At 41.4% G+C, this 18,596-nt stretch overlaps 1 protein-coding gene across 3 annotated transcripts in view; it reads right to left on the minus strand.

The window, feature by feature from the left end:
• Nucleotides 1-5,972: 5,972 nt before the first annotated feature.
• Nucleotides 5,973-18,596, minus strand: part of FAF2 (Fas associated factor family member 2) — a 71,104-nt gene continuing 58,480 nt past the window's right edge. For 2 of the 3 annotated variants that reach the window (XM_055431469.2, XM_055431468.2), the window contains 5 exons: nucleotides 18,461-18,552; nucleotides 16,427-16,604; nucleotides 15,285-15,456; nucleotides 14,582-14,725; nucleotides 5,973-9,168 (listed from right to left, as the gene is read on the minus strand). In XM_055431469.2, the coding sequence (XP_055287444.1) occupies nucleotides 8,986-9,168; nucleotides 14,582-14,725; nucleotides 15,285-15,456; nucleotides 16,427-16,604; nucleotides 18,461-18,552 (769 nt within the window). In that variant the 3' untranslated portion in view covers nucleotides 5,973-8,985. The remainder of the gene's footprint in view (nucleotides 9,169-14,581; nucleotides 14,726-15,284; nucleotides 15,457-16,426; nucleotides 16,605-18,460; nucleotides 18,553-18,596) is intronic. The other variant, XR_008686572.2, reaches the window with a different exon arrangement.

Raw genomic sequence — 18,596 nt, forward strand, 5'->3', positions numbered from 1 at the left:
TTTGGCGATCAGCTTTCTTCACAGTCCAACTCTCACATCCATACATGACCATGGGAAAAACCATAGCCTTGACTAGACAGAGCTTTGTTGGCAAAGTAATGTCTCTGCTTTTTAATATACTATCAAGGTTGGTCATAACTTTCCTTCCAAGGAGTAAGCGTCTTTTAATTTCCTGGCTGCAATCAGCATCTGCAGTGATTTTGGAGCCCAAAAAAATAAAGTCTGACACTGTTCCCACTGTTTTTCCATCTACTTCCCATGAAGTGATGGGACCAGATGCTATGATCTTTGTTTTCTGAATGATGAACTTCAAGCCAACCTTTTCACTCTCCTCTTTCATCAAGAGGCTTTTGAGTTCCTCTTCACTTTCTGCCATAAGGGTAGTGTCATCTGCATATCTGAGGTTATTGATATTTCTCCCATCTATCTTGATTCCAGCTTGTGCTTCTTCCAGCCCAGCGTTCCTCATGATATACTCTGAATATAAGTTAAATAAGCAGGGTGACAATATACAGCCTTGACGTACTCCTTTTCCTATTTGGAACCAGTCTGTTGTTCCATGTACAGTTCTGACTGATGCTTCCTGACCTGCATACAGGTTTCTCAAGAGGCAGGTCAGGTGGTCTGGTATTCCTATCTCTTTCAGAATTTTCCACAGTTTATTGTGTCAAATATCAATTTGGCGATTTCTACATTCCAAAAGGTCTTGTAAGAGGCCAATGAAAGTGGTAATTAAGAGGTGATGGGGGGACTTCCCTGGTGGTCCAGTGGCTAAGACTCCGGGCTCTCAATGCAAGGGGCCTACGTTTGATTCCTGATCAGGGTCCTAGATCCCACATGCCACAACTAAGACCTGGTACAGCCAAATTAAATAAATTTAAAAAAAAAGTTCATGGGTGCCATAAGAGATGGTAAGTGGAGATGAAAGTATAATTAACAGGAGGTTAAGGAAGAAGTGGGGGCTAGTTGTGCAAGCTATCTTGGAAGGGAAGGAGACAGGGTGGTGATTTATGGGTAAAGCAAGGTTAAGATTTTGTAAGGGAGGAGATGCCAAATAGTTTGTGGTAAAAGATAAAGCAATCCAAGCAATTGAAAAGGGAATAGTTTTTGGTAAAGATCTGGTGATCATAACACAGATGGTGTCTGATAAGACTATAAAATAACTTTTCTGGACTACAGTTTAGAGATAACACAAACATTTTAAAAAGTAAAAATTTCCATTCCTTTTTGACTCAGTAATTTCACTACTGGAATTTTTTTTCCTGATAAAATAAACATGGACGTGCATATTTAGCTATAAGGATGTTCATCAATTTATTATCTAGAAAAGCAAACAAAAAGTTTAACAACCTAAATGTCATAAGAGGCTTTTGATCAATATGTGGTACATCTATTCAGGGAAATGATGCATGGCCATTAAAAAAGATATAGAATACTGGCATAAAGACAGAAATAGAGATCAATGGAACAAAATAGAAAGCCCAGAGATAAATCCACGCACCTATGGACACCTTATCTTTGACAAAGGAGGCAAGAATGTACAATGGAGAAAAGACAGTCTCTTTAACAAGTGGTGCTGGGAAAACTGGTCAGCCACTTGTAAAAGAATGAAACTAGAACACTTCCTAACACCATACACCAAAATAAACTCAAAATGGATTAGAGAGCTAAATGTAAGACCAGAAACTATAAAACTCCTAGAGGAGAACGTAGGCAAAACTCTCTCTGACATAAATCACAGCAGGATCCTCCAAGACCCACCTCCCAGAATATTGGAAATAAAAGCAAAAATAAACGAATGGGATCTAATTAAAATCAAAAGCTTCTGCACAGCAAAGGAAACTATAAGTAAGGTGAAAAGACAGCCTTCAGAATGGGAGAAAATAATAGCAAATGAAGCAACTGATAAAGGATTAATCTCCAAAATATATAAGCAGCTCCTGCAGCTCAATTCCAGAAAAATAAATGACCCAATCAAAAAATGGGCCAAAGAACTAAACAGACATTTCTCCAAAGAAGACATAAAGATGGCTAACAAACACATGAAAAAATGCTCAACATCCCTCATAATCAGAGAGATGCAAATCAAAACCACAATGAGGTACCATTTCACACCAGTCAGAATGGCTGCTATCCAAAAGTCTACATGCAATAAATGCTGGAAAGGGTGTGGAGAGAAGGGAACCCTCTTACACTGTTGGTGGGAATGCAAACTAGTACAGCCACTATGGAGAACAGTGTGGAGATTCCTCAAAAAACTGGAAATAGAACTGCCATATGATCCAGCAATCGCACTTCTGGGCATACACACCGAGGAAACCAGAATTGAGAGACACATGTACTCCAATGTTCATCGCAGCACTGTTTATAATAGCCAGGACATGGAAGCAACCTAGATGTCCATCTGCAGACGAATGGATAAGAAAGCTTTGGTACATATACACAATGGAGTATTACTCAGCCATTAAAAAGAATGCATTTCAATCAGTTCTAATGAGGTGGATGAAACTGGAGCCTATTATACAGAGTGAAGTAAGACAGAAAGAAACGCACCAATACAGTATACTAACACATATATATGGAATTTAGAAAGATGGAAATATAACCCTGTATACGAGACAGCAAAAGAGACACAGTTGTATCAAACAGTCTTTGGGACTTTGTGGGAGAGGGTGAGGGTGGGATGATTTGAGAGAATGACATTGAAACATGTATGTTGTCATATGTGAAACGAATCAGCAGTTCAAGGTCAATGCATGTTTCAGGATACTCGGGGCTGGTGTGCGGGGATGACCAAGAGGGAGGATAAAGGGAGGAGGGAGGTGAGAGGGGGGTTCAGGAGGGGGAACTCATGTACACCTGGGGCGAATTCATGTCAATGTATGGCAAAACCAACCAATATAATATTGTAAAATAAAAAAATATATAAATAAAAAAAAGCTAAAAAAAATAAAAAAAGAATGTGTGAAATAGAGATAATTCAATATTTATAGTATTACCCCATTTCTGTATTAAAAATGCTTTTATATGCAGTGAAGTCTGGGAAGATACACATCACAATATTAACAATGGCATCTCTGGACAGTGTGGTTATAATATTTTTTTGCTTCTTTGAACTTCCTTAAATTCCCATCATGAAAACAAGTTATAAAGTTATACAATCATACATGCATGCATGCTCAGTCGAGTCCGACTCTTGCGACTCCAAAGACTATAGCTCGCCAGGCTCCTCTGTCCAATGAGGTCTTCCCTGAAGGAATACTGGAGTGCATTGCCATTTCCTCTTCCAAGGGATCTTCCCAACCTGGGGATCAAACCTGTGTTTCCTACATCTCCTGTACTGTCAGGCAGGTTCTTTACCACTGAACCACCTGGAAAGCCCACACACACATACATAAAGTGAATCCATTTATACAGAGTTTAAGAACAGGCAAAACTTCTACGGTGAAAAAAGTCAGAATAGTTTCCTCTGAGAGGCCACTGACTGGGAAGACACACAAGGGAACTTTCTGGGGGCGAGTAGGTATTCTGCACCTTGGTTTTGATGTACACTTAGGTAAAACTGTATCAAGCTGTGGATTTATGAACTGGACATTTTACTGTGTTAATTATATCTCTTTCGAGAGAAAATACACCCACAAAACAGAAGAGAAACAGGAAGCAGGTGACAAAACAGAACAATTTTGAGGTGAAAAAAGATGAGGAAGTTCTGTGACAAGACCTCATTTTTCTCAGGAAGTAAGATGGTGCAGTAGGCTTAAGAGTGAGTAGGATGCACATGGGCTTGGATTTGAGGAAGGGGACACAGTGATGCAGCACCAGTGGGGGCACAAATGCGTGAATTTCCCTGAGCTGGATCAAAGGAGTGAGCACCAACCCCTCAGGCTCCTCAATTCTCTGTGATACATGCTAGGGTTCTGCAGCTGAAGGAGCAAGAGGAGGGAAATCAAACAGTTTACTTTGGGAATTGTCAATCAGTACTGGCTTGCAGTGGAGAGAGATGTGAAGCCATGCTTCTAGTAGAGACACTGAAGCGAGAAGGGGACAGAACGGCTTGAGGACAGAGTAGGGACAGTGGAGTTGGAACAGTAACGGCTATGGTGAGGAGGGTCGGTTCTTAAGTCCTGAGGGTGAGGCAGTTCTGAGTGAAGGCCACACTCAAAGCCTAGGGCTGCTGGCATAGGCGGGAGAAAGCGACCACTCGACTTTGTGTCCATGTACCCAGTGCCAAGCACTTCACAGATACCAGTTCCTTTAAATGGCATCTGGAGGAACTGTACCGGCAGTACAGTGGTTAGGACTCGGCGTTTTCATTGCCAGGGGCTGGGATGGTTCAGGAACTGAGGTCCCACAAAATGGCACCTGGACTTTGCAAGGATCCTGCTGTGAGGTTTCTGTATGAGGAAACTTGCCAACAGGAAGCAGTTTCAAATCCAGATTTGACTCCAAAGCTGCTTCCCGCAATACTATGCTGCCACACAAGTTGAATACTATGCTCCGCACAAGCGGAGCTGGAATTTTAGGGAATCCACATATGCAGGTGTTGAGTCACCCACATTGCTGGTGTAAAAACTATCAGTTGCCAACATCTGGAAATTGCCCTGTAGCAACCAGAACAGGATATAGTAGTCCAAGCACATGGCATGTGCTTTGGGAGCTTGCCTTGGAGGACAGCGCATCAAAGTGGCAGACGCAGCAAAAGGAAGGAACTCTGGGGGCCCAGGGCTTGTGGCTCTATCAAGGTAAAAGCATAGATGGAAGTGTGTCAAAAAAAAAGTGTCAGGCACTATCTACCCATAAGCAAAATCTCAACCGCTCCCCTATTTCTCTCCTTCCTTGATCTACATGGGGATGAATTGCTAGCAGTGGGCCAGCTACAAATTGGAAAACAGTAACAGCAGCTTTTACCCAACACTTCCTGTGTGCCAGGCACTCTGCAGCAGCAATTTATTGAATCTTCGTGGAAATGCTAAATCTGGACCTCTTACAGATGACATTGAAGCCTAGGGAGTTGAGGTTAGTTGGCCAAAATCACAGCCACAGCCAGGATTTGTGACCAGATGTACCTGGCATCAGAGTCTGCATCTTCCTTGACTATTAATAGATGAAACAAATCTTGTATGTCAGCAATCAAGCAAATCTTGTGAACTATAAAGTTTTCATTTTTAGAGGATTCTGACCTAAGGTGAATAAACTATTATTGCAGACTTACTAGACTGAGAAGACATTCTAGTTTGCACTTAAGATATGGGTAAAAAATACATATACATATCTTTGGGTAAACAACAGGGCAGACTCTGCAGGTGGCAAAAACTTACAGAAATGAGTTCTTTGCCCAGGACAGATAGTAGGAAAGAGGCGAAGAACTGAGGTTAAATTTCCTCAGAAATAAAAATAAGAGCAAAAATAGACTAGGAGCGTAATTCTAAAAGTCAAGAATCTGTTAGATCCGTAGTGACTCTTCTCTAGCCACTCATTTGCAAGAACATGGGTCTGTGCAGGCAGGAGAAATAACATTCCTTAAGAAACTGATCATTATTAATGCCAGAAAATATATCTTCAAAATACACTTCCTCAGAGAAAGGGGAACAAACGATGACACCTGTGTCAGGTGCTTCATATATATATATATATATATATAGCTCCCCCCATTTATTTGATTTCATCTGCAAGCCCATCCTGAGGCAGATGGTATTAACTTCATTTACATTTGGATAAAACTAAAGCTCATGGGACCTGAGACACTGAGGTTAACAAGACTGACAAATGACAGACCACAATCTGAACACAGATCCGCCAGCTTTCTATTCACTGCCTGAGCTGCCATTTTCACAGAACACATCATAGGTCGATTTTAACTCCCTGCTTCTTTTTGACTCTTCTTGGCAATATTCCCTCCCCTGATGTTTTCCAACCTTGCCTTCAGATAGAACCACATCTCCCCCAGACAGAAAGACCCACAACATGGTATGAAAATTTTGTTATAAAACATTTAATGTTAACCTACAATACAATGTAAACTTTTATGAAAAAAATTTAAAGTACACTAGATTTCCTCAGTAAATTATCACGTAACTTATTCAGGTGCAGTACAAGTTGGGGCACTGCATCCTTTGTGGATGGATTTCTTGTTGCTGCGCCTCTCACAAGTCCTTAAAAAAAAAAAACAGTTGTAAAGTGGAGCTCCTTGTTCAAGCACCAAATTAATACTCCCCTGACTTTGCGTTCTGGGGGTTATCACTCCTTCCCACAGTCATTTTCCGTAACTTTTTCCTTGGCCTTGGCACCATTTGCAATTTTCATAATGACTGTTCAGTTGAAGATTCTAGGTTCTTTTTAGCTTGTTTATAGTTTGTTTTTCTTTTTTAAAGAAGTATTCTCCATTGGCCATTTTTTATCCAAACATTATAGTGAAAGCAAGGAGAAAGTATTTGCTGCAGGAAATTGTGCAGGCATGGAAGAAAAAACTGAGGCTGCAGAAATTCAACTGACTCCAACTGGGTATCTTTGCTTGGTCACTTCCTATGGAAATTCAGCCGAATCTAGAACTTCAGTCTTGGGAGTGCAGAACAAAACTGGAAACAAGTGTTTTTGTTTAGCTGATGACTTGGCATTTGAAAACAGCTGAAATAATCAGGCCATTTGGAAACAAGAGCAAATGCTCGTGGATCACCAGCTTCTCTGTTTTCTTGTTTGAAGGTCCCATCAAGTTCCCAGAGGTCCTTGGGAGTAACATACAGATTGTACCGGCATTGACAAAATGTGCATCTTTCATGGAGGAAAGGAGTGGGATGAGTGGCAGGTCTAGATCAGCAAGAAGACAGGAACTGCTCTGAGTAAAGCAGCGCTAAAAAAAAAAAAAGACAAAAACAAAACAAAGCAAATTGACAGGCCATCCTGAGAGTTGTACTGACACAAATAGACTTTAATACTCTAGCATTGGACCTCCTTCACTGGACAGGTTAGCAAAAGGCAAGAGGCATAAAGTGCACATTGTAGAATAAGATGCAGATTGAATTATTAAGCAAAAAAAAAGTACAACTTCCCAGAGGTGTGGGTAAGATACTTGGAACACCCAGCCTGGCAAAGGTCCTGCCAAGGAAATGCAAATTCTAGGCAGGTGTTGGTTCTGAGTTAACTGCAAAAACTCCTCTTTGTGTGCTTGTCAGCAGGAAGCAGACTTCTCACATAAGGTGGACTGGAGAACATGGTTTATCCTGGTATTCACTTCAGATAACGTTTTATGACAACAGCCAGCAATTTCCCACTCATCTGGTCATGGGATAGCAGGAAACAAAGTGGAAGAATAACAGAAGCCAGGAGCAGGATCACACTTTCCTGCAGATGGTGCTGTGGACACCTGTGCCAAGGCCACTGCAAAATTCTCAAGGTCCTCAGGTGACCCCTATGGGGCTCCCCACCGGCCCGTGGTGTTTACCCCAACCAGAGGGCAGCAGCAAATAGCAGCCCTGTCAGTGCACCCTAAAAAAATGGCCCTCAGGTTTTAGCTCAGCAGGAGAAAACCTCTGGAGACTGCAAATCCAGCAAGCTGTGCTTGACCTTGGTATGAGCCCCTGGCTTCACCACATGCTAGGGAACTGTGTTAACTTCACTAGGTTGCAGTGTTGAGTCTACACCAGCCTACCGCAGAACACTTTGGAATACTTGTCAGCTCATGCTAATACACAGCCTGACCCACGTACCCACTACCATAAACTCAACCAAAGACAAGACATCCAGAGGCTAAAAACCCCTACTACTTCAGCAACAGAGAGAGAGGATAAAAACTTGTCTCCACAGCAGGTGGCTACATCAAAAACTGAAATGTGCCTTCCAACAATTTACACAGGCTGAGTTCTGTCTTGGCTTCCTTCAGGCCTATGGTTCTTTCAATCCTTAAACCACCACTACCACCACATTCCTAAGGAGACAGGCAGGGTCCTCTCACATGGTTCTGTTGGTTGCATCACAGGCCCTGTTAGTCCTTTGGAAAGGCACCAAGCCTGGCAATTCAGGAAGGCTCAGGGCTGGGCAGAAAGAGCATGCACATGTCAGAACAGGAATGAACTGCCATCCTTTGGTTCAGACCCCATAATGACCACCTGATCCATATTCCAAGGTAAAGCTGCAGTTTTATGTATATGTAAATCTACATGGAGTTCATACCACATATATGGGTGTATTGGTACATACACAACCTTTGCAGGGCTACAAATGTGGAGTTCCTCCCATTGCCCCAAGTGGGGTGCATAGGTGGCAAGAAAGGACAGCAAGAGTTGGACCAAAAAGAATAACCTCTCTGGGAACGTGAGAGGGACAATGGCAGAAATAAGCACAAACCAGCCCAGGGCACCTTTATTACACTCTTGTGGGCTAAGGAGCCCAGGGCAAGAATTCATGGGTTTAAAAACTGGCTCTTTATCAAATAATGTTAAGGAAAACAAATACACCTATGTCAGCCTCATTCCTTTGGTCATTACAAAGCAACAGAAAAAAATTTAAAATTATTCATAAATTGTAGGAAGTTGAAGGAACATCTCTCTGCTCTGTGCCTTCTCTTCCCACTCTTCTCTGGAGGTGGGAGAAGCGAGTCCTCAGGAGATGCTACAGAAGCTGTTTGATGAAGGTTTTCACTTTTCCATAAAAGCAAGAATGCATGAGATCTAGTGGGAATGTCCCCTTCCCCAGTTGGGACAATGGCTGGGTTCAAGGTGAAGAGTCTCCTTTCATTGGAAGGTGTATGGTGCAGAGGCAGTAGGGAAGGGTGGGCTTGCCAGCAGGAACGTTCATTGCTAACCTCACGTGCGCACACAGGTGGTGACTCTTGCAGGCAGCATGGTTTCTGATCCTTCCTTAGGATGCAGCAGTCTTTAAAAAAAATATTGTATTATAATAATAATAATATGAATCTCTCTTATTTTTTTGTTTTTGTTTTTTTCCATTTCTCTTGGGGATTGGGGTGGGAGAGAAGAGGAAGAAAAAGTGTCATTCGTCTGTTAGGTCCTGAACAAAGAGAACTTCTGTGTGGCTGAGTCCGGCCTCCTGCAGCGTTGGGGGGTTGGGCCACTCCTCTGAAGGGAGGCAGGGCAGCACCCTTCGGGGAAAATTGGCTTCAATCTGAAACTTTTCGGGGCTTTCTTTTAAGGAGAATAAGAAGTCGTGGATTACCTACAGAGGTCACAGAGAAAAAGGGCAGTGAGAAAACACACACACACACACTATGAAATCAAATACAACCCAGCTCTCTCCAGGATGACTTGGAGATACAAAATTACCACATTACACTGAAATTTCATTTCCAAAATCCATCCATTTCACAGAGCAAACATGCAGGGAAGCTCTTTTAAGAGATTTGTTACCCAGTCCTGCTATGAATTGATACATCTATTTCTTTGAAAACTAGTCTGATATAAACAACAAACCTTGCTGTTGTTGAGTTGCTAAGTCCTAGTCTTTGCGACCCCATGGACTGTCACCCGCCAGGCTCCTCTGTGCATGGTATTTTCCAGACAAGAATACTGGAGTGGGTTGCCATTTCCTTTCTCCAGGGGTCTTTCTGACCCAGGGATTGAACCCACATTTCTTCAACTGGCAGGTGGGTTCTTTACCACTGAGCCACCAGGGAAGCCCTAAACATTTTTTACTTAGAAATAGTCAAGAGTTACAGAAAAGTTGGAAGCATAGGTACAGAATTTTTTATTTGAACCCACTGAAAGTGAGCTACCAACTGAAATGTCCCATTATCCCAGTATACTTGTGTATATGTTACAAACAGGGCAATAATACAAAACCTGCAAAATCAGAAAACATAACTGATATATTACTATAAAAATGTACATTAAATTTTCATTCAGGCCCCATTCAAGTACTGGCAGTTGCCTTTTAGAGCAAAAGCATCCAGTTTAGAATTGTGTGTTGCATTTAGTAGCTGTCACATCTCCTAAGTCTGTTCCTTTAGTCTGGAACAAATTTTCAAGATTTCCTTAACTTTCATAACCCTGACCTACTAAAGGTAGTAACCTTTACTACCTCTGTCTCTCAATTTGTTTATCTGAAGTTTATTCACAATTAATTCCAGTTACGCATCTTTGGAAGGAGTATTACAGAAATGATGATGTGATCTACACAAAGCATCCTATTCAGGTGGCGTATAATTTCAATTTGCTCTGTTACCTATGATGTCCACTATGATCACCTGATTAAGGTGGGACCTGCCAGGCCTCTTCACTCTTAGTCTTTTCTCCATTGTAACTAAGGAATATTTCGTGGGGGAGTACTTTGAAACTCCAGAAACATTCTGCTCCTCAAACTTTCTTCAATTTAACATAGAGCCATGCTTTCCTATTTTATTCAATAGGTTATAATGTTCAAACTGTTTCTGATGGAGTCTGAGAAGCCCAATGAAGCTGGCTTCTGTGTATGTCTGACATGTCTCCAATGTTCTCTGAATAATTCCTTGCTTTGTGGCACAAGGTGTATAAGGCGAATCTTGTATGTTCCATCCCAGCCCTGCAATCAGCCATTTCTCCAAGGAGCCCTGATTATTCTTTAAAATTTTTTTTAAAATTTTTGGTTGCACTGGGTCTTCATTGCTGCATGCAGGATTTCCCTGTTGTGGCTAATGGAGGCTACTCTTCCTTGGAGTGCATAGGCTTCTCACTGAGGTGGCTTGTCTTGTTGTGGAGCACAGGCTCTAGGCCCCTGGGCTCTGGCAGCTGCAGCACTCAGGCTCAGTAGTTATGGCACAACACACAGCCTTAGTTGCTCTGCAGCATGTGGTATCTTCCTGGACCAGGGATTGAACTCATGTCCCCTGCATTGGCAGGTGGATTCTTTACCTCGAGACCACCAGGGACATTCCCTGGTTCTTCCTAATGGACAATGGCATTTAAAAACCATAACCTAGGGAATTTCTTGGTGGACCAGTGGTTAGGATTCCAAGTTTCCATTGCAAGAAGCACAGGTTCAATCCCTGCTCAGGGACCTAAGACCTTACGTGCTGCATGATGTAGCCAAAGAAAGAAAAAAATAAGAAAATAAAAACCATGATCCAGGTACTAAAAGTATGTTCACTGCTACTGGGGTGCTGATGTTCCTAGGCACTCTCTGTGGAGAAAGCTAGGCAATGTGTACATACATATATACATCTGTATCTTTATTTCCCTCTATATATGCTGAATGCTAAGAGTTGATTCCTCTTTCCAAACGCACACCCTCCTTACCTGGTTCTGGCTTTAATATCTACTTCATTCCCTGGCCACCTGGGCTCTGACTTCTCTGCAATGGGTGTCCCAGTAAGTGGATACCTCCTTAACTTGATTGAGATCGGGACCAGCACCTTCCATGTGGACCTCTCCTCTGAGAAAGCCCTCTTAACTCTAGTCTGGTTCTGACAAGATACAAGTAAATTCTTATTTTCCCCTCTCTCTTAACTCCACCCATTAAGAACACACACCCTGGCTGATCTATGGTCCTCCTCATCTCATATTCCATTTCTTTTAAAAAAATATTTGGCTGCACTGGATCTCAGTTGTGGAATGTGGAATCCTTAGCTGTGGAACGTGAACTCTTAGTTGAGGCATGCAAACTTTCAGTTGCAGCATCTAGTTCCCGGATCAGGGATGGAACCGAGGCCCCCTGTGTTGGGAGCATGATGTCTTAACCACTGGACCACCGGGTAAGTACCCTTTTCTTGTTTTTTAAACAAGTATTTATTTGGTGGTGTCAAGTCTTAGGGGTGGCATGCAGGATCTTCACTGTAGGACACAGGAACTTTCACTGCAGTGCGTGTGGGCTCAGTTGCTCCTTGGCGTGTGGGATCTTCTGAGACCAGGGATAAAACTTTTGTCCCATGCACTGGAAGACCAGGGAAGTTCCACATATTCCATTTCTAACAAGACTCTAAGGAATGTGCTATGGAGGACACTGCATTCAGTTCCCTCACAAGGATCAGGAACACACTATTCAAGTTACCCTTACTTTTCTGAGGGAATCTATTTCTCTTTCCTTTTTATTCTACCTCTCATATAAGTGTATTCCCTTTTGGTGAGGCAGTCCTTCCTGCGTTTGTCTTAACTTAAACTTACCTCTTTAGAATTTTTAAGGGGCTATAGCTACAAATCCATTTAAAGAGTAAGTTCATTTACCTCTTACCTAATCCATTCATGATTTTACAAACTTCTCATATTTTGGTCCATCAATCTCAATAATTTTCAGGGCATTCTTTATCACTGGCAATGCCCTAATACCATCAAGAAACACATAAAGTCACTCTAGAAGTCCCTTTTGGTTCGTAATGGATAGAAAAATGAGTTCTGGGCTGAGTTTAATTTGGATTTTCTCTTATATGCATTTATTTAGGAGAAGGTCAGGTGCCACTTTTCTGCCCACTCATGGAAGCTGGAGATTTTTGTACATTTTATCCTTTTTTTAAATCCTAGCATTTAATCACTGTCAAGAGCATGCACAAACAGTGCATTTCATGTAACATTCACTCATTCAGAGTATGTATAAAGGGTAGAACTCACAGGAAGATCACAGTCTGTAAGAGCACTAAAAAACTGTAACTCATTCTTCAGCTACATGCTATTAACACTATGAATGTTAAATGAAAAGCCAACAGTGCCACTATGCCTCTTGTCACACTTCTTTCCTATCGCAGCCCTGTCCTCATTTCTCCATCTTAGTTTTTATTTTTTAAAATAACTTTTAGTGCAAACCTTTTTAAAGGCTTACAAGAATTAAATATTTATTAACAAATGGGTTGGTTACCCTTTGACTAAAAGTCTATTCTATTCCACAATTCTAATAGATTTTCCTCTAAAACTCTGAGGAGAGGAAATTTTGGTTAGGCTTTTCATTTATGTAATGAGAGTTTGGGGAGTAAAAGCTCCAGAAGAGCTTGGGCATACTACAGGGAAACTGTTAGTCAAGATGGTTGCAAGCTAAAACCTACACACAAAACAGCAGTTAGGAGACACATCAAGGGAAGGGAATGAACACACAGTAACCATCTACAACATAGTAGGTCCTGTGTGAGGCTCATTCATGTTATTTCCAAATAAAACATCCAAAGTGAGGGATGAAGAGCACCTTCCTCCATATAAATCATTGTATAAACGAGAGATAAATAAAATGGAGAAGCTATTTATTTCACCAGGATGCCTCACAATGTTTTAGTGTGAATTAGCTCTCTGAATCATCTTAACATTCTTGGTAGTCAGTAAACTCTGTGAATTTCAGAACCACACTTCACTCACCTGCATAACTCACAGGGTACCCAGCACAGGGTCTAAAATACCTTCAGCTTAATGTTATCAGAGGGCAAGTCATATTTCCATTTTACATTTGCGATATATCTGAGGCCCTGTAAGATTCTGTAACTTGCTCAATGTTCTCCAATTAAACAGGAAGAAGTAATCAATGTGCCACCCAGCCTCACCTAACCACAGAGCAGCCACATTTCTATTGTGAGGTTTGTTGTTGTTTAGTCACTAAGTGATGTCCGACTCTTTTTCGACCCCACGGACTATAGCCTGTCAGGCTCCTCTGTCCATGGGATTCCCCAAGAAATACTGGGGTGTGTTGCCATTTCCTGCTCCAAGGGATCTTTCCGACCTAGAGATTGAACCCAAGTCACCTGCAATGGCAGGTGGATTCTTTACCATTGAGCCTCCACAGAAGTCCAATTATGCAGTATACTCCTGATTATTTCAAGTAATCAGGGAAATGGCAGAATCTAATATGGTTGTAAATTTGGAAAGGCAACATGCCAACACAATATAAACATAAAGGCAACATACCAACACTAAATATAATTCCTTCTGATAACAAATATCAAAAACAGCATTTGAATGTTTACTATGAGCCAGGCACAATGCTGAGTACTTTACATACGAACTTAATCCTAATTATCCTATTACAGAGTGACCATTATACTCATTTTACAGACGAAGAACTGAGGCATAGAGATTAAGTAAACTGACCAAGGAGAGACATCTATTAACAACAGAACAATGAGAATTTGCTCCTCATTCTGTAAGACTCACTCCATGGAATGACAAATACTATTTACCTATGGACACCAGTTATACAATGTAGCCCTACTACGTGGGGCTTATGGGTTAGCCTGAGAAGAAAGAAAGAGTGACAACTGCATGAAAGCTGCACATACACTTATATCCAGTTGTGTAATTCCAGTCCTTCTAGGGCCATGGGGATAGAGAGCCTTTTCTACACAGCAGAGGGTGCTGATGGGATTCGGAAGCCAATGAAAGCCGAGCAGCAAAGGAGAGCCTCCCACCTCTAACACCCGAGTCTTCTATGGAACTTCTTGGTAAGGTATCTTTTCTTCTTGACAGAGCTCAAACATGACATAATGAAATCTCAATAACTGCTCTGTGTTGGCAGCTAGACCTAAAGAAACCTACAATAATTCAGTGCCCTCTTCACTCTCTGTTCCACCCGCTTCCCCTTCTGTTCATTACAGCAGCAGATAAACCAACAACATTCTTGAGTCCTTAAAAGCTTTCAGATCTATAGCCCAGACATTAACACTTCACACAACTGAGGCAGTCCTTACTGTTAGAGACTGTGAAAAGTGGAATCGTCTCTCTACTCGAGAATCATTGGGTAATTTGAAAATGATTTTGACACTTTCAGGGTCATCAGGGGAAGGCTCCGGGGGCAGACACTCCAACTTCCTTTCCTTCTCTTCTTGTAAATTCTGTAGAGACACAAAGCAAAGGTGAGACTATGGTTCCAAATAGGGAACAAGGAAACAAGAAATACAATCATATCATGAAGGTTTACTGGGCAGTATCAGGTAAAAACTTCTTGGCAAGAGTCAGAAACACCTTACTTCAAATTATATTTATTTGATTACACACCACTGCATCACATGTATTATTTATTGACTATGTTAAGGTATGCAACTGTTAGAAAAAAGGGAAGGACTAAAAGACACTGGCTATAATCAAGCAGCAATATGCAATGATGAAACAAAATCATGAATTAAATGTCAGATGAGCTAACACTGGTACTTGAATGTTTAAACACTACTACTGTGATTTAGCATATTGAACTGTTTACTATCTGTTTATGCTTCCTTTTCATGGTACAGAGCTGTTTTACATGACCTTTGTACTTACTCTTAGATAACTTTTTAAAAAATACTTTTTGCGAAAAATGTAGGAAATATTAAAACGGCACGGAGAATTTAAATCATTCACAATCCTATCATCTAGTTTTTTCCTTTCGCACTTAAGCAGAGACAGGTTCCTCACCCGCCGCCGCCTCTCCTCTGCCAGCTTCTGCTGTTGCACCTCTTCCTCCTTCCGCCTCTTCCGCTCTCGCTCCTCTCGCTTCTTTCTCTCCTTTTCCTGGTCAGCTCTGAGAGAGGCCAGGTAGGCCTCATCCTGTTGTTGTCTCAGCACCTGGGTCTGGTTTCGTTCTTCCCTGTGGACAGATCAAAAGCGCAAAAGGAAAAGATAAACCTCACAAAGCCCTGTGTTTCCTTATACTGAAATTTTTTAGGGGGTTAAAAAGGCTGACAATCTTGGCAGATGACTATTTCACACTACCATGATAGTGTACAAAGAAAGCATGCAGAATCTAAATGCACTGTCTCTTGTCTTAATTTAATTTGGCAGAAAAAGAAATGGTGAGCTTTTCCATCTCTTTTCAATTTTTCATGTAAAACTATCCTTTCCCCCCAATCCTAACAGAAGTAGCTCAGTATTACTGCCATCAAATGATCATCAATATAATATTTTATAGGTAAATACCTTCTTGGGTAACTGCATTTTTGTATATGTTGCTTTCATAAAAACAAAAAACCACACACATATTTTAGCAGATTTGAAAAATATAGAAACACCTTATTCAGAGTTCTACTAATCAAAAAGAAAACACAAACATTTTGGGATGTTTCTTTTTCTCTCTGAAAAATTGGGTATGTATGCAGAGTGCTGTGTGTCTGTGTCTATAAAATTAAAAGAAAATATCCCAGAATTGTTAAAGTGGTGGTAGGATTATGAATTATTTAAAATTTCTTCTTTGTGTTTGTCTGTGTTTCCTGAATTTTCTACATTAATTCCTGTATATTATTTACACGATGGGGGGGGTGTTATAACCATTCCTCAGTTTTTATATTTAAGTTCTTTATATCATGCTCAGCTATTTTAAATGACACAATTTATAATCCTGAGCACAGAGTCTTATCTTTATTTTGAATGACATCTCCAAGGACAAATGACCTGATGGAGTTATTTAGGTCAAAGTATCAATATATGAATATTTTAACATTAAATGGACAAGGCTTTTGAAGTTGGCTAACACAGAGAAGAAGTCAGGATTTGTGAAGCCCCAGGTAAGGCACCCACGTCTGCAGCTTGTCTCTCAGTTCCAGAGAGGAACTCCCCTGTACCTCTCTAGGCGTTCAGACACCAGGTAAGTCTGATTTGCATCCATGATAAATGTCAGCTGGTTTATGAGGTCATCAGGCTGAATGAGGCCTTCTAGACGTCCTACCACAGTCATCCTCCGATCCTTCAACATAATCATGGCTAGGAATGGATAGGTGTTTTCTCTTAAAGCCTGCGAGACTGACAGAAAGAAGATCCAAAAAATCAAGGGCAGGACTTAGGGATGAAACAGATTAATTCCTAGAGTTCACACACAAGCAAGAGATAACTGCTTTAGTCTCAATTGGGAAACAACGGAGGTGTCATTTATTCCCTGCCTACCTTTTTTCCTCTCCTAGTTTCTCAATCTTTTTGTTGTTGTTGTTATATATTCGTGTCCCTATGTCCAATTAGTCTGATTAGAGTAGGATAGGCTTTTCTGGTGGGGTGTGGTTGTCATGATGATGCTAGAGCAGGCTGCAAAGTTCAAGGACAATGTCTATTTGACAGAGCAAAAAGCATATACAAGGACTCTGGCTATTGCTTATTATAATAATCTTCCTTTGTGTTGGTTGGGGTCAAGCCTAAAGAGGCCAAGGCTGCAACTCTCCAGTTTTCGGTTACTGGTAATGATCTCAACCGTCATCTTCCTATCTTTTGTTCCTTTTATCCAATCCCTTCCTTATCCCCTTTTCCTATGTCCTATACATGCTGCCCAATAAAAAAGGGCTAGCTTTTCTATTCTGAATAAGCTTAGAAAGCTGGGCCTCCAAATAACCAAGATTTTACCATAACAGTTTTACCTTATGATTTGAAAGAAGAGATTTTAAGCTTCTATAAAAAATATCCTTGGTCTCCTTCTATCACCGCTCATCTCCAAAGCCATATTAGAATGGCAAATACGCAGGGCCTTATAAGCTGTTTAAAAACCAATAAGGAACAACAAATCGGATTCCACGATGCAGACAAACCATCTACTGCATCTTTGATTCTCAGGATTTAGCACAGAACCTGTATCCTCAAAAGCTGCTGAACAGAAGTAGCTGTAAAGTAAACTATGTTTTACTTCACTGCTGCTGCTGCTGCTAAGTCACTTCAGTCGTGTCCGACTCTGTGTGACCCCACAGACAGAAGCCCACCAGGCTCCCCCTTCCCTGGGATTCTCCAGGCAAGAAGTGGGTTGCCATTTCCTTCTCCAATGTGTGAAAGTGAAGTCACTCAGTCGTGTCCGACCCCCAGCGACCCCACGGACTGCAGCCAGCAGGCTCCTCCATCCATGGGGTTTTCCAGGCAAGAGGACTGGAGTGGCTTGCCATTGCCTTCTCCTTTCCTTCACTAGATGCCTTTGTATCTTATGGTGGTTTAGTTGCTAAGTTGTGACCAACTCTTATGACGTCATGGACTGTAGCCTGCCAAGCTCCTCTGTCCATGGGATTCACCAGGCAAATATACTGGAGTAGGTTGCCATTTCCTTATCCAGGGCATCTTCCCAAACCAGGGATCAAACCTGGGTCTCCTGCACTTCAGGCATATTCTTTATCGACTGAGCTACCAGGGAAGCTGGTATATCTTACACTGACTTCTAAAAATTTTACCTCCAGTTAAGAGTTAGTTACAGCCAGTAAAGATCTGAGCTTTCTGAATCCCTATGGGCACTCAACGTATTCAAACAACTAGCTCACTGTGTAAGAAGCTCTGGTAAAATTGCTAATGACAAGAATAAACTCTTTGGTAAAAAGCCCACCAAGATTAAAGGCAAGTTGCTGGCCAGGACTGGGTATTTTAAAAAATAAAACAGGTTCTGGCAATGGTTAACTGTAATAGGTGGGCTAGAGGCTGACAGACCTGAGCGTGCTCCAAAACTTACTAACTGTATGATCCTGGGCCAGCAGCTTAAACACCTAAACTATACAGTGGAGGTAATACAACCTTCATCTCTTATGACTGCTGAGAGGATTGGTTGGCCACAGAATAGTCATGCGATAAATGGCATGTCCGTCCAGATTATCTGAAAGATATTCTTACAATTTCAATGAAGAAAAAAAACCACAACTTACCTCTGTATCCCTCAGGTTTGTTTGTGGAGCATGCCCAGAAGAGCATCCTAGTGTTTATTAGTGAAATAACTTCAGGTGAACAGAGTGTGTTGCTGTGGAAAGGGATGAAGATGACATGAGAGGAACTTGCTTACCA

Source organism: Moschus berezovskii, chromosome 8 (genome assembly GCF_049115385.1).
Source record: "Moschus berezovskii isolate FMDL1 chromosome 8, NW_MosBer_1.0, whole genome shotgun sequence".
Taxonomy (NCBI): domain Eukaryota; kingdom Metazoa; phylum Chordata; class Mammalia; order Artiodactyla; family Moschidae; genus Moschus; species Moschus berezovskii.